The sequence below is a fragment of the Callithrix jacchus genome, chromosome 22, assembly GCF_049354715.1.
Source record: "Callithrix jacchus isolate 240 chromosome 22, calJac240_pri, whole genome shotgun sequence".
NCBI classification, from domain to species: Eukaryota; Metazoa; Chordata; class Mammalia; order Primates; family Cebidae; genus Callithrix; species Callithrix jacchus.
The window spans coordinates 31,152,629-31,169,291 of NC_133523.1; the positions used below are offsets into that span (position 1 = coordinate 31,152,629).

Here is a 16,663-nt window from a genome sequence, read left to right on the forward strand (position 1 = left end):
GAGGCTCGGTTCTCCCGCCTCCGCCTCTGCCGCGCTCGTGGTTGTCCCGCCATGGCACTGTCGCGGGGGCTGCCCCGGGAGCTGGCTGAGGCGGTGGCCGGGGGCCGAGTGCTGGTGGTGGGCGCGGGCGGCATTGGCTGCGAGCTCCTCAAGAACCTCGTGCTCACCGGCTTCTCCCACATCGACCTGGTAAGGCCCGGGCGCGAGCGGTTGAATGGCGGGCTGTGGTGCGGGGGCCGGTGTTCGGGGGTTCTAGAACTCTCGTGGCTCTGAGGCTTGGGGCCCCTAGCCTGGGACCGAAGTTGCGGGGCGGGGGCAAGCTGAGAGGCCCGGGTTGTGACCCCTCGCGGGAAGGGACTGTTCTTTGGGGACGGGGCGGGCCTCTGCTCGCTGGGCCGGCTCCGGACGCCGAGGAGGCCGCGTGCCCCCGCCTCCCCTGCAGCGCCAATGTGGTGCGCTTCTAGGGCGTGAAGCCTCCTTGTATCCTCGCTTGAAAACAAATCCCCAGCTGCTAGGGGATGCGGAAGAGGACCGAGTCCCTCGCGGATATTGTAACTTTAATTTGGAGGTCGTCCTCCGAGCTCTGAAGTAACGACCCGGGGCGGAGGATGGTGGTGATAGCGACCAACGCATCCCGAGCACTGGTCGCGAGCGGGTTTACACACAGAACGCGCTCCATCTTCACACCACCCGAGGAGTGCAAACGCTGTTTCCACCGTGCTTTATTTTTAACAGATGAGGAAAGGGAGACGCAGTGGGGTTGAGTAACTTACCCTAGGTCACGGAGCGAGTGGCAAGGCTCCCCCGCAGGCTGCGTGACTGTCATTGCTCTCGCAGTAGATGGTACTCGCTTGTTTCATTAAAGACGTTAGGACTGTGCCCTTTGCATTGGTGTACACTGACAAGAAGCCAGTGACATTTTGAATCAAGTTGTTTCTACTAATGCAAACTTTTTAGAGATTGGAGATGTTACCTGGCCCTTAGGTGTGAGTTGAAAGTGTTTTAAGGGCCAGTGGAAACATGGAATGAACAAAAAAGTAGAGCTGGCCTACTGAATCATTGTTTCTTTCCTTTATATATTATATATTTAAGCAAAAATGAGATCACGTTTAAAACATGACGCTTTTTTTTAACCATGTGTAAAAGTTTCCTTTCACAGTTCTCAGGTTAATAGTAAAGGAAATTGTGTATGGATGAAGACGAATTAAGGGAGGCAGCAAAAATTCAGTAACTGTTTGCCATGTATCATTCAAGAAAAAGAACACAAGTAGGGCAACATAGGGAAACGCGGTCTCTACCAAAAAAAAAAAAGAGTTAGCTGGGTATGGTGGTGTGCACCTGTAGTCCCAGCTACCCAGGTGGCTGTGTCTGGAGGATCGCTTGAGCCTGGGAGGTCGAGGCTTCAGTGAACTGTGTTTGCACAACTGCACTGCAGCCTGGGCAACAGAGTGAGACCCTACCTCAAAAAAAAAAAAAAAAAGAAGAAGAAAACAGAGCACAGTTAAATTTAATATTTTGTATTTCATTTCATAGAGTAATCAGATTGATAGAGAAATACTTTTTTGATTTTCGAGACAGGGTCTCACTGTCGCCAATGCAGGTGTGCAGAGTGGCACGATCTCAGCTCACTGCAACCCCTGCCTACCACACTCCAGTGATCCTCTCACCTCAGCCTCCTAAGTAGCTGTGACTAGAGGTGTGCGCCACCATGCCCGCTAATTTTAATGGTTCTATTTCTTGTAGCCACCAGGGTCTCACTATGTTGCTTAGACTGGACTTGAATGCCTGAGCTCAATCCATTCTCTGTCTTTGTATCCCAAAGTGTTGGTATTCTAGGTGTGAGCCACCACTCCCGGCCCAGAGAAATATTATTTTCAGTTAGTGTTTACCTCGACAGTCCATATATATTTTTTTCTTCGTTTTGTTTCTTAAAACAGAGTTTCGCTCTTGTTGCCCAGGCTGGAGTGCAATGGCGCAATCTCCGCTCACTGCAACCTCAACCTCCTGGGTTCAAGCGATTCTCCTGTCTCAGCCTCCTGAGGAGCTGGGATTATAGGCATTCACCACCACGCCCGGCTAATTTTGTATTTTTTACTAGAGACAGGGTTTCTCCGTGTTGGCCAGGCTGGTCTCAAACTCCCGACCTCAGGTGATCTGCCCACCTTGGCCTCCCAAAGTGCTGGGATTACAGGTGTGAGCCACTGAGCCTGGTCAACAGCACACATATTTTTAATAAATTTACATGTATTTTTATGGCATTCAAGGAATTTCCTGAAATATTTGCCAGGATGATTAAACAAAAAAATGCATCTTTTAAAAAGTATTTTTGAGAAGATTATCTCTGACATTAAATCTAGATTTTTAGGCCCTGTGCGGGGGCTCACGCCTATAATCCCAGCACTTTGGAAGGCCAAGGCGGGTGGATCACGAGGTCAAGAGATCCAGACCATCCTGGTCAATGAGGTGAAACCCCGTCTCTACTAAAAATACAAAAATTAGCTGGGCATGGTGGTGCGCACCTATAGTCCCAGCTACTCAGGAGGCTGAGGCCGGAGAATTGCTTGAACCCAGAAGGCAGAGGTTGCGGTGAGCCAAGATCGTGCCATTGCACTCCAGTCTGGGTAACAAGAGCGAAACTCCTTCTCAAAAATAAATAAATAAATCTAGATGTTTACATGCGTTACATTATTCTTTATCAGTTTAATAATTTTGGTATGGCGGATTCGAAAAATGTTTTCTCCACTAATGTAGCAAATATCAAAGGTTCTGGATTATAGGTGCTGAGGGTAGTGGCACAGCCTAAACATACCAGAACTTTTGTCATTTATCTGGGGTTTATGCATTTGTAGATTGATCTGGATACTATTGATGTCAGCAACCTCAACAGACAGTTTTTGTTTCAAAAGAAACATGTTGGAAGATCAAAGGCACAGGTAACTATATTTCTCATACCATTTCTATAATTCTTTGATGGAGCTTCTGTTTGTGATACCAGATTAATTCTACCTGTCCTGTAGGAGGGAAAAAATAGGCTGAGGGATTGTGAAGGATAAAAATATATCAAGTAAAGGACTAAAGATTAAACCCTCCTTTTTTGGTCTAAAAAGGAAATCATCCATGAATGGTGTGACTTTCATGGCCTCTTCATATTGAAGTTTCTAATGGTTACTTAGGATGCACTTTATATTCCTACGCCCCCAGAGGTTGACTACTGCTGTGTTTGGGGGCTAGAGGAGCTACAGCCTATGCTGCTGTCCTCGTTGAAACAAGACGGTTTCCCCCGACCTTTGTTTAGTCTTTTAAATGTTCCTTGGTGATTCAGAGCCTCTCCCCCACCCCATGGAGTCTTGCTCTGTCCCCTAAGCTGGATTGCAGTGGCGTGATCTCGGCTCACTACAGTCTCTGCCTCCTGGGTTCAAGTTATTCTCCTGCCTCAGCCTCCCGAGTAGCTGGGATTACAGGTGTGCCACCATGTCCAGCTAATTTTTTGTATCTTTAGTAGAGACATGGTTTCAGCATGTTGGCCAGGCTGGTCTCAAACTCCTGACCTGCCTCAGCCTCCCAAATTGCTGGAATTACTGGTGTGAGCCACCATGCCCGGCTGATTCAGTCTTTTTTGAGACAGAGTTTCAATATTGTTGCTCAGGCTGGAGTGCAATGGCTGAATCTCTGCTCACCTCAAAACGCCTCTGCCTCCTGGGCTCAAGTGATTCCCCTGCCTCAGCTTCCTGAGTAGCTGGAATTAAGGCATGTGCCACCAAACCCGGCTAATTTTTTGTGTTTTTTTAAGTAGAGACAGGGTTTCTCTGTGTTGGTCAGGCTGGTCTCAAACTCCCAACCTCAGGTGATCCACCCGCCTTGACCTCCCAGAATGCTGAGATTACAGGTGTGAGCCAGTGCACCCGGCTGTTTCAGAGTCTTAAAACATTTTTTCCCTTTGCCTGTCTTTCAGTCTGTTTGGCAAACCCCTACTTGTTTTTCCTTTTCATCATTTGGCTTCCTTATCCAGGAGTACTTTCCTAAACCTTTTAGACTAAGTCAGGTTGGTATTTTTCTCATAACAACTTTTACTTTTCCTATCATTTTCTGGTTTTTGTTTGTTTGTTTGTTCGTTTGAGTTAGAGTGTCACCCAGATATGGTGGTCATGGCTCACTGCAGCCTAGAACTCCTGACCACAAGGGATCCTCCCACCTTGGTCTCCCAAGTGCTGGGATTACAGGCATGAGCTACCTCGCCTGGCCTTTTCCTGTCATTTTCTTTCGTTTCTTTTTTTTTTCCCCTATCATTTTCATGTCATTTATCATCACAGTTTGTAAAGTTACCTGGATGGCTATTTGATTAATGTCTCTCTTGCTCACCATGTACATTATCTAGTTCCTGGTACATACAAGATGCTCAGTAAATACTTTAAGTGAGTGAATGAATGACACTTGATTACTTCATGTTGTATATTTGCTGAAGCTTGCCATTCATATAGAAGTGTGTTTGGTGGTACACAGGTTGGGTGGGGCGGCCCTGTTATAAGTATAGGGTATAAAATGTGTGTAGCTTAGTCCTAATGCAGTTTTGTCACATTTTTGGACTTCTTTGGTGTTTAATATGAATAAGGTACTATGTAAGTAGATAAACAACAGCACTGTGACTTCTAGAAGCAGATTTCAGATAGGAACAGAAGTTTTGTAGTAATTCAGTGTTGTTTATTTTTCCAGGTTGCCAAGGAAAGTGTACTGCAGTTTTACCCGAAAGCTAATATCATTGCCTACCATGACAGCATCATGAAGTATGCTCTAATGATGACGTTGCAAAGTTGTGTAAAGTATAAGGGTTTTATAAGACAAATATATAAGCTCAGAAGTCTTTGTGAGCTTATTAAAAATGATTTTTCTGGAATTATTAAATAGTTATAATTTCTGCTCACAAATAGCATTCTTTTTACCAGTTCATAAATACATGGTTTGAATGATTTAAATAAGCAGTGAGAAAGTAAGTTACTTGGAAATTTATAAAGACCTTATATTCTTGCCTTAAGTAGGAAGATACTTTAAACTATGAAATATCCTTATTTATGATGATTCAGACTTTTCTAAAGTGTTTGCCTTTTTCTGTTTAAAAGGTTTCTTTCCAGGCCGGGTGTGGTGGCTCACGCCTGTAATCCCAGCACTTTGGGAGGCTGAGGCGGGCGGATCACGAGGTCAAGAGATCAAGACCATCCTGGCCAACATGGTGAAACCCCGTCTCTACTAAAAATACAAAAGTTAGCTGGGCCTGGTGTTACACACCTGTCGTCCTAGCTACTTGGGAAGCTGAGGCAAGAGAATCCCTTGAACCCAGGAGTTAGAGGTTGCATTGAGCCAAGATCGCACCACTGCACTCCAGCCTGGCAACAGAGCAAGACTCTGTCTCTAAAAAAAAAAAGTTCCCTCCCAAAATAATCTGTTTATTAGAACTCTGACTTCTGTAGTATAACACTTGGAATTGTAGTAGGGCAATAGTATTGACAGTACATAAATATGTTTATCTCACTAAAGAGAAATAGAGTAAATATATAATTTTGGAGGTATTGGAGCAAAGGAACTGTGGGCTGAAATTGTCCATTATTTATGGTAGTTTAGCTCACAAGTAAATGGTATTAAAATAATCCTTGCTTGAGGTACTTATACTTTCTCAGGGCATTTGTGTCTCCAGCTTGTTTTTTAATGACTGGATGTTTACTGTCTGAACCTGCCTATAGCTCTGTAACCTCCTTACCCAGTGTTGCTTTCCCAGTGCTGCTAAAAGCAGAGACCCTAGAGGCCTGAACCTTGCCTGATCCTTATGTGAAGTGAAGCCAGAAGCCAGGCAGATCCTGGGAATGTGTTCTTGATGTGTTCCCAGGCACTTGCTGCCCAAAGAAGGCCTAGTGGGACTAATGGAAGTCATGCCATCTTTCTGCCAGTTTGAGATCCTTCTCTTGTGCCCTAGGTAGCTGGCCAAACATGATAGGAATTTGAGAGAAATAATTTCTTTAATATCTGCTTATGTTTGGAAACAGTCAAACCTTAACTATTTATATGGCATATAATCCTAATATCAGTTTTGTTTACACTTATGTTTTTTCAGAACTGTTTATTATACTGCAAAGATCATGTGGAAGGCCAGTTGTTTTGGTGACCTTTTTTATTTTGTTTTGTAGCCCTGACTATAATGTGGAATTTTTTCGACAGTTTATATTGGTTATGAATGCTTTGGATAACAGAGGTGAGATTATTTTAATACTTTCAATTTCTCAGTATTTCCTGTTCCCCATATCAAATTGGTTTACAAATTTAATATTTATTAAGACTGTTTACTTGTGATTTAGAAATTAAAAGATGAAAAAAAGGAAATTAAAAGATCAAGTTTAAAGCTCCCCCACTGATTGCAGTTTTATATAGAAATGACTTATTCCAGGCAGGAATTTAGCTATCATATTCTCTGCATTTCTTCCAAAAGGCATAAACAAAATTGAATTGAAAAGCTCTCAAAAAGTGTGACTGTGGCTGGGCACAGTGGCTCATGCCTTTGATCCCAGCACTTTGAGAGGCCGAGGCAGGAGGATCACTTGAGGTCAGGAGTTCAAGACCAGCCTGGCCAACATGGTGAAACCTCATCTCTACCAGAAAACACAAAAATTAGCCAGTGTGGTGGCGTATGCCTGTAGTCCCAGCTTCTTCAAAGGCTGAGGTGGGGGAATGGCTTGAACCCAAGGAGGCAGAAGTTGCAGTGAGCCTAGATCACACCATTGCACTCCAGCGTTGGTAACAGAGTTCAGTCCTGTCTGAAAAAAAAGGAAAAGTATGACTGGAGGGTGGGGTGGAAATGCTTCAGTGATATTTTTGCCTGTAATTACTTGAACATGTAAAAGTATATCTGTCAAGTGAGTTTGCAACAAGCTGGGCAAGAAATACCAAAACAAAAAACAGAAGGAAAAGTCAAAATTACTTTTATATATTTTTTAAGGCTGGTGGGGTGGTGTCACTGTTGCCCAGGCTAGAGTGCAGTGGTGTGATCATAACTCACTCCAGCCTTCACATGGGCTCAGGTAGTTTTCTTGCCTGAGCTCTGCAGTAGCTAAGACTACAGTCATATGCTACCACACCCAGCTAAATTTTTTTATTTTTACTTTTGTGGAGATGAAGTCTTGCTTTGTTACCCAGGCTGGTCTGGAACTCCTGGCTTCAAGCAGTCCTCCCATCTTAGACTCTGAAAATGCTGAGATTATGGGGTTGAGCCACTGCTCCCAGCGTGGACTTACTCTCTTAACCTGACTCCTCTTTTTTCCTAGCCTTAAACTGCTTTAATAGTTCCAAGTTGGTGTTCTACATTCTGCCTTCACTTCTGTTGTGTATTATCAGATAATTATATTAGAATAATGGTGAGTTAAGGAACACCTTGAAGCAATGTTTTGCGTAAGGTGCAGAAATAGAAAGATGGCACTGTGGATTTTTTTAAATCATGTGTTTCTGTGGGTGCTTTTTTCTGGAGTAAATTTGTGAAATAAATTCTATTTGATATTTTGCTAAATGAGTGTTGCTTAAATGTTTATGATTAACAGTTGTATTACTCTGGCCCTATTCATAAGAAAATTGTATGACTGGGTACAGTGGCTCACACCTGTAATCCCAGCACTTTGGGAGGCCAAGGCGGGTGGATCACATGGTCAGGAGATCAAGACCATCCTGGCCAACATGGTGAAACCCTGTCTCTACTAAAAATACAAAAAAATATATATTAGCTGGGTGTGGTGCACGCCTGTAGTCCCAGCTACTTGGGAGGCCGAGGCAGGAGAATTGCTTGAATCCAGGAGGTGGAGATTACACTGAACCGAGATTGTGCCACTGCACTACAGCCTGGGCAACAGTGCGAGACTCTGTCTCAAAAAAAGAAAGAAAGAAAATGGTACAAAAAATGAAGTCAGTATGATAGTTTTGGGTCTGTGTCATCCTAATTAAAGATGACTAATTTGATTTTTCAAAAACTCATGCTGTTTTTTTACTTCTAGCTGCTCGAAACCATGTTAATAGAATGTGCCTGGCAGCTGATGTTCCCCTTATTGAAAGTGGAACTGCTGGGTATCTTGGACAAGTAACTACTATCAAAAAGGTAAAGAAAAGTTTAATTTTCTTTAACTTCCAAATACTTATTAGGAAACTTGGAGGGAGAGGAAATAAACTTTGTTTTTATATAAAATGAGCAGATGGGATATCCAAAATGTAAGGATTTTTATGCTTATATAAAACTTAAAATTCTATAAGGGTGCCTAAAAGACTATGGGTAAGGAAATCTTTCAGCTATGCCATTTTGTTTCATTTAATTTGTGTATTAAAATCCTTAGACTGATAAATATGATCTATCAGGCATCAAAAATTTCTTTTTGTTGGCCGGGTGTGGTGGCTCACACCTGTAATCCCAACACTTTGGGAAGCTGAGGCAGGTGGATCACCTGAGGTCAGGAGTTCCAGACCAGCCTGGCCATCATGGTGAATCCTAGCCTCTACTGAAAATATAAAAAATTCACCAGGCATGGAGGTGTGCACCTGTAGCCCAGCTGTTCGGGATGTTGAGGCAGGAGAATGAGCCAAGGAGGTAGAGCTTGCAATGAGCTGAGATTGCGCTATTACACTTTAGCCTGGGCAACAAGAGTGAAACTCTTATCTCAAAAAAAAAAAATTCCATTGTCTAAAAGAGTCTGGGTTTATAGAGTGGAAGGGAACTTTGAAAACTTTTTAGGGGTATATTTGTGAAGTATTTCGAACATTTAAATACAAGTAGAGAATAATAGAGCAAAATACCTGTGTGTTCATACCTCAGTTTTTTTGTTTGTTTGTTTTTTTGCTTTTTGAGACCGAGTTTTGCTCTTGTTACCCAGGCTGGAGTGCAATGGCACGATCTCGGCTCATCGCAACCTCTGCCTCCTGGGTTCAAGCAATTCTCCTGCCTCAGCGTCCTGAGTAGCTGGGATTACAGGCACGCGCCACCATGCCCAGCTAATATTTTGTATCATTAGTAGAGACAGGGTTTCACCATTTTGACCAGGATGGTCTCGATCTCTTGACCTCGTGATCCACCTGCCTCGGCCTCCCAAAGTGCTGGGATTACAGGCTTGAGCCACCACGCCCGGCCTCATACCTCAGTTTTTAAAACCTCAACACAGCTTCATTTGCTGTACAGATCTTCTTTCAGTTCAAGAAATTAAATATCATAGATAGATTTGAGGAACTGTTGTTCACATTTTGAAACTATAGAAAGACAATTATACTGTGCTTAACATTTGCTGGTTGTCTCTTAATATTTTTTTGGCAGCTTATCCATGTTAGAAGTTTGGCCTCATTTGTTTTAACTGCTAAATGTTATTCTTGGAACCTTACTCAGTACCATTCTACAAAAGACCATTGTGTATGTCAGTATGTATTAAATTGTTAAATAAATGCAGGCCTTCAGTATCTATTGACAGATCAAGGCCGAAGTTCTCTGTCTGCATTGCAGTATGCGTCTCATGACTGCATGTTGTGTGCCTGCCCTCAAGAAAGCATATGGGATGATTGAGGGCATCAGAAATGGTGTTTCGGAGAAGACTTAAGTCTGCTGCAATTTATGTTAAAATAGTATTTTGCTGATGCCTTAGGAAGAAAAAAAAACAGTATTTGACAGTTTTGGCTGCTCTGAGTTATGATCACACCACTACACTCCAACCTGGGTGATAGAGTGAGATCTTGTCTTAATTATTTATTTTTAAAAATATTTTGAGAGGGAGTTTTACTCTTTTCGTCCAGGCTGGAGTGCAGTGGCGCAATCTCGGGTCACTGCAACCTCCATCTCCCAGGTTCAGGCCATTCTTGTGCCTCAGCCTCATGAGTAGCTGGGATTACAGACAGGTACTGCTACACCTGGCGAATTTTGTATTTTTACTAGAAATGGGGTTTCACCATGTTAGCCAGGCTGATCTCAAACTTCTGACCTCAGGTGAGAGATCCTGTCTTTAAAAAAAAAAGACAAGTTAGGAATATTTGAGATGATGAAAGATTATTCATTTGATAGTTTTGAAAAGTTGTCTCAGGTGTTATAAACTTTTTTGAAGGCATAAATTCCTTAAATTATAACTTTAAACTTAGATATATATTGATAAAATGGGCTGGGTGCAGTGGCTCATGCCTGTAATCCCAATACTTTGGTAGGCCAAGGTGGGCAGATCCATGAAGTCAGGAGTTCAAGACCAACCTGGCCAATGTCGTGAAACCCCATCTCTACTAAAAATAAAAAAAATTAGCCAGGTGTGATGGCAGACACCTGTAATCCCAGCTATTCAAGAGGCTGAGGCAGGAGAATGGAGAATGGCTTGAACCTGGGAGACAGAGGTTGCAGTGAACCAAGATCACACCACTGCACTCCAGCCTGACAGCAGAGCGAGACTCTGTCTCCCTCCCAAAAAAGTATATCAATAAAATGAAGAGTATGTGGTTTAGTGATACATAGGATTTTTCTGTGTGCGTTGTTTTATCTTGAAATTAACATTTAGTTTAATTTACTGGGGATTACAAGGATATGGTTAATATTCGCCAGACCCACTTAGTTTTGCTCAAAAAAGAAAAAAATGCAGGGATATGGCTGTGGATAATATTTAAATAACATTTACAACTTTCACAAGTAATTTGTTGGAAAGCTGCTATTTGTCTTTCCAGTCGTTTTTCTGTTTAGTGCAATCAAGGTAAACTCAGGTGTAATAATTTTTATTTGGCTTGTAAATCTTGTTCATTGAGCCAGGCGTTGGAGTCCTGGCACAGCCTTAGCTGTGACTGGTAGATTCAGTTAGCTGTTGTGTTAGTTTATCGTAAAATAGGGATTTAGGAGTCACTAATACTTTAAAATTTCTTGACAACATAAAACCTAGTTGGAATAAAGATGAATGAGTGTTTGTATTACCTTATAATGTTCAGAAACTACCATAATGGAGTAACTATTTTTTTCATATTCTGACTTCATAGGGTGTGACTGAGTGTTATGAATGTCATCCTAAGCCAACCCAGAGAACCTTTCCTGGCTGTACAATTCGCAACACACCTTCAGAACCTATACATTGCATCGTTTGGGCAAAGTACTTGTTCAAGTAAGAGTGTGTTTATTTCTTGGCATGCTTTTCGGTACTAGCAATGGAAAATGGAGTTTTTATTTAATTTTCTTGAAAAGACTGAACTTAGGATGTTTAAATAGGGTGAAGGGACACCAGCAGATTTCTTGTAGTGTTTTTTAGGTTAAATTCAGCCAGCTTGGCACGGTGGCTCACACCTGTAATCTCAGCACTTTGGGAGGCTTGAGGTGGTTGGATCACCTGAGGTCAGGAGTTCGAGACCAGCCTGGCCAACCCCCTGCCCCGTCTCTACTAAAAATATAAAAATTAGCTGCACATGGTGGTGCCCCTATAATCTTAGCTACTCAGGAGACTGAGCCATGAGAACCACTTGAATCCGGAAGGTGGAGGTTGAAGTGAGTGGAGATGGCACTACTGCACTCCCACCTGGGGGACAGCATGAGACTCTGTCTCCAAAAAAAATTAGCTAACTCAAAAGGAAATAGAAAGCCTGAATTTAGCACTGTACCTTAGAGAAACGTAATAGTTTAAATTTTTCTAAATAATGCCCCAAACCTGTATGATTTTTAGATTCATTTCACTAAACTTGCTAAAATCTCCCCAAGGAATTTTTTTTTTTAATTGCATTTCAGGTTTTGAGGTACATGTGAAGGACATGCAAGATTGTTGCATAGGTACACACGTGGCAGTGTGATTCGCTGCCTTCCTCCCCTTCAACCTATATATGGCATTTCTCCCCATGCTATCTCTTCCCAACTCCCCACCCCTCCGCTGTCCCTCCCCTATTTCCCCCCAACAGACCCCAGTGTGGTGCTCCCCTCCCTGTGTCCATGTGTTCTCATTGTTCAACACCCACCTGTGAGTGAGAACATGTGGTGTTTGATTTTCTGTTCTTGTGTCAGTTTGCTGAGAATGTTGGTTCCCAGATTCGTCCATGTCCCTACAAAGGACACAAACTCATCATTTTTGATGGCTGCATAATATCCCATGGTGTGTATGTGCCACATTTTCCTGTCCAGTCTATCATCGATGGGCATTGGGTTGGTTCCAGGTCTTTGCTATTGTAAACTGTGCTGCAATGAACATTCGTGTGCATGTGTCCTAATAGTAGAACGATTTATAATCCTTTGGGTAGATACCCAGTAATGGGATTGCTGGGTCAAATGGAATTTCTATTTCTAGGTCCTTGAGGAATCACCACACTGTCTTCCACAATGGTTGAACTAATTTACAGTCCCACCAACAGTGTAAAAGTGTTCCTATTTCTCCACATCCTCTCCAGCATCTGTTGTCTCCAGATTTTTTAATGATCGCCATTCTAACTGGCGTGAGATGGTATCTTTGTAGTTCTGATTTGCGTTTCTCTAATGACCAGTGATGATGAGCATTTTTTCATGTTTGTTGGCCTCATGTATGTCTTCTTTTGTAAAGTATCTGTTCACATTCTTTGCCCACTTTTGAAAGGGCTTGTTTTTTTCTTGTAAATCTGTTTGAGTTCTTTGTAAATTCTGGATGTCAGCCCTTTGTCAGATGGGTAAACTGCAAAAATTTTCTTCTCTTCTGTTGGTTGCTGATTCACTCTAATGACTGTTTCTTTTGCTGTGCAGAAGCTGTGGAGTTTGATTAGGTCCCATTTGTCTATTTTGGCTTTTATTGCCAATGCTTTTGGTGTTTTGGTCATGAAGTCCTCGCCTACGCCTATGTCCTAAATGGTTTTGCCTAGATTTTCTTCTAGGGTTTTTATGGTGTTAGGTCTTATGTTTAAGTCTTTAACATGTGGAGTTAATTTTAGTGTAAGTTGTCAGGAAGGGGTCCAGTTTCTGCTTTCTGCACATGGCTAGCCAGTTTTCCCAACACCATTTATTAAACAGGGAATCCTTTCCCCATTGCTTGTTTTTGTCAGGTTTGTCAAAGATTGAATGGTTGTAGATATGTTGTGTTGTCTCCAAGGCCTCTGTTCTGTTCCATTGGTCTATATCTCTGTTTTGGTACTAGTACCATGCTGTTTTGATTACTGTAGCCTTGTAGTATAGTTTGAAGTCTGGTAGTGTGATGCCTCCTGCTTTGTTCTTTTTGCTTAGAATTGTCTTGGTTCTGCGGGCTCTCTTTTGGTTCCGTATGAAGTTTGTTTTTTTTTTTTTGAGACGGAGTTTCACTCTTGTTACCCAGGCTGGAGTGCAATGGCGCGATCTCTGCTCACAGCACCGGCTACCTCCTGGGTTCAGGCAATTCTCCTGCCTCAGCCTCCTAAGTAGCTGGGATTACAGGCATGCGCCATTATGCCCAGCTAATTTTTTGTATTTTTAGTAGAGATGGGGTTTCACCATGTTGACCAGGATGGTCTCGAACTCTTGACCTCGTGAGCCACCGTGCCTGGCCCATATGAAGTTTAAGGAGGTTTTTTCCAGTCTTGTGAAGAAGGCCATTGGTAGCTTGATGGGGATATAGCATTGAATCTATATATTACTTTGGGCAGTATAGCCATTTTCATGATATTGATTCTTCTTAACCATGAACATGGAATGTTTCTCCATCTGTTTGAGTCCTCTCTTATTTCGTTGAGCAGTGGTTTCTAGTTCTCCTTGAAGAGGTCCTACATTCCTTGTTCGTTGTATTCCTAGGTATTGTATTCTCTTTGTAGCAATTGTGAATGGCAGTTTGTTCTTGATTTGGCTCTCTTTAAGTCTGTTATTGGTGTATAGGAATGCTTGTGATTTTTGCACATTGATTTTGTATCCTGAGACTTTGCTGAAGTTGCTTATGAGTTTCAGGAGATTTTGGACTGAGACGATGGGGTCTTTTAGATATACAATCATGTCGTCTGCAAATAGAGACAATTTGGCTTCCTCCTTTCCTATTTGAATACCCTTTATTTCTTTTTCTTTTTTTTTTGGAAACGGAATTTCGCTGTTGTTACCCAGACTGGAGTGCAATGGCACCATCTCGGCTCACTGCAACCTCCGCCTCCTGGGTTCAAGCAGTTCTCCTGCCTCAGTCTCCTGAGTAGCTGGGACTACAGGCGTGCACCACCATGCCCAGCTAATTTTTTGTATTTTTAGTAGAGACGGGGTTTCACCATGTTGACCAGGATGGTCTTGATCTCTTGACCTCCTGATCCACCCGCCTCTGCCTCCCAAAATGCTGGGATTATAGGCGTGAGCCACCGCCCTCGGCCCCTTTATTTCTTTTTCTTGCCTGATTGCTCTGGCTTCCCCAAGGAATTTTTAAAAGGGAATTCTACTTAGCTCATGTTATGAGGCTAGCAAATGTTTTTGATGGCAAAACCTGTTGAGGCCATTATGGCATAAGAAAAAATTGCTAGTCAATCTCACACATAAATAATAGATGCAAAGATTCTATATAAAATATTAGCATATGGGGCCAGGCGCGATGGCTTACACCTGTAATCCCAGCACTTTGGGAGGCTAAGGTGGGTGGATCACCCGAGGTCAGGAGTTTGAGACCAGCCTGGCCAACATGGCAAAACTCCATCTCTACTAAAAATACAAAAATTAGCTGGATTTGGTGGCGAGTACCTGTAATCCCAGCTACTCAGGAGGCTGAGGCAAGAGATCCACTTGAACCCAGGAGGCAGAGGTTGTACCACTGCACTCCAACCTGGGTGACAGAGCAAGACTCCACCTCAAAAAAAAAAAAAAATAGTGTATGGATTTAGAATCATATAAAATAAAAAGTGTACCGTGGCCAAATGTGTTTATTCAGGAATGCAAGCAAGGTTTAAACTAGAAAATCTGTAAACATCGTTCATTAGTTAATAAATTAAAGAGAAACGGCTGGGAACAGTGGCTCACTCTGTAATCCCAGCACTTTGAGAGGCCAAGGTGGGCAGATCACCTGAGGTCAGGAGTTCAAGACCAGCCTGACCAACATGGAGAAACCCTGTCTCTACTAAAAATACAAAATTAGCTGGGCATGGTGGCACATGCCTGTAATCCCAGCTGGGGAGGCTGAGGCAGGAGAATAGCTTGAATCCAAGAATCAGAGATTGCGGTGAGCTGAGATTGCGCCATTGCACTCCAACGTGGGCAACAAGAGCGAAACTCCACCTCAAAAAAAAAATAGAGAAACTATATAATTTTCATAGATGTAGAAAAAGCATTTGATAAAATTGAGCAAATATTGTTTCATGACAGAAGTTCAGGTGGTTGGATCACTTGAGGCCCTGAGTTCGAGACCAGTCTCGACAACATGGTGAAACCCCATTTCTACCAAAAGTACAAAAATTAGTACCTACCAGGTTCAAATGATTCTTCTGCCCCAGTCTCCTGAATAGCTGAGATTACAAGAGCCCACCACCATGCCTGGCTATGGCTAATTTTTGTATTTTTAGTAGAGATGGGGTTTCACCAGGTTGGCCAGGCTGGTCTCAAACTTCTGACCTCAGGTGATCCACCCACCTTGGCCTCCCAAAGTGCTGGGATTACAAGCATGAGCCACCATGCCCAGCCAAAAATGTATTTTAATACCTCAGTTAACCTGTTGTAAAATAGAACAATCATAGGTGGAGCTATTGTAAGTTAGGGGATGTCTACTATTTTGCATTCACTAGTTGGCAGAGCATTAATTTTAGCAAGTGTTACATGCACTTTTTGGGAGTGAATAGTAAAGCTTTGAAATTATACTTGGGTGGGGGGTTGTACCAAGGATTTCTCTAAGATAACTTTCGTTAGTCATATACTTAAGGAAATACTGGAAACTTAAATCCACAAGTTATTAAACAGTTTTTAAGATAACTTTATTAATAAAAGAGAATCTCAGTTTAATAACTTCAAATTTGTTTGTTACGACTCTATTCAGCAGTAAAGAGCTATACTACCATGAAAAAAAGGTACTTTGTTCGTTGCCGAATTTCTGTCCCCTAGATCAGGACTCTGCACATACCAATATGGTGATGTTCGTTGAACAGGTAGCTGCAGGTGTACTTCACAAACATTCTTCTGGTGTTAGAATGTTATCCAGGTTGTAAGTGAAAACTGCTCACTTGATTCTTGAGTAGAGATTTTAACGTTAACATGTGCAGAGCCTCGCTGATAGGAATGGTTGTAGGCCTGCTAACATTTAACCTTGCTTGAATTGCTCTTCACATTACGATGCAAGCTAAGCACATTGTGTTAATACTTTTAAATTTATAGTCATTTATCAGTTCATTTTTTTTTTTCTTTTCTGGAGAGGGAGTCTTGCTCTGTCACCCAGGCTGGAGTACAGTGGCACCATCTCAGCTCACTGCAACCTCTGCCTCCTGGGTTCAAGTGATTCTCCTGCCTCAGCCTCCTGAGTTGATGGGATTACAGGCACACACCACCACCCCTGGCTGATTTTGGTATTTTTAGTAGAGACGGGGTTTCACCATGTTGGTCAGGCTGGTCTGAACTCCTGACCTCATCATCTGCCTGCCGTGGCCTCCCAAGGTGCTGGGATTATAGGCATCAACCACTGTGCCCAGCTAGTCGTTCACTCTTTATCTCTGCTAAACATTTGGAATAATTAGGTGTTGGTTCAGAATGCTCTTTTGTACATAAGTATTTTACTATTCTTAA

General features: G+C 42.5%; 1 protein-coding gene across 1 annotated transcript in view; it reads left to right on the plus strand.

Moving 5' to 3' along the window:
- Nucleotides 1-16,663, plus strand: part of UBA2 (ubiquitin like modifier activating enzyme 2) — a 43,802-nt gene continuing 27,139 nt past the window's right edge. The window contains exons 1-6 of the mRNA XM_002762001.7: nucleotides 1-189; nucleotides 2,850-2,933; nucleotides 4,711-4,781; nucleotides 6,174-6,238; nucleotides 8,022-8,122; nucleotides 11,002-11,123. Coding sequence (XP_002762047.2) covers nucleotides 52-189; nucleotides 2,850-2,933; nucleotides 4,711-4,781; nucleotides 6,174-6,238; nucleotides 8,022-8,122; nucleotides 11,002-11,123 — 581 coding nt within the window. The 5' untranslated portion in view covers nucleotides 1-51. The remainder of the gene's footprint in view (nucleotides 190-2,849; nucleotides 2,934-4,710; nucleotides 4,782-6,173; nucleotides 6,239-8,021; nucleotides 8,123-11,001; nucleotides 11,124-16,663) is intronic.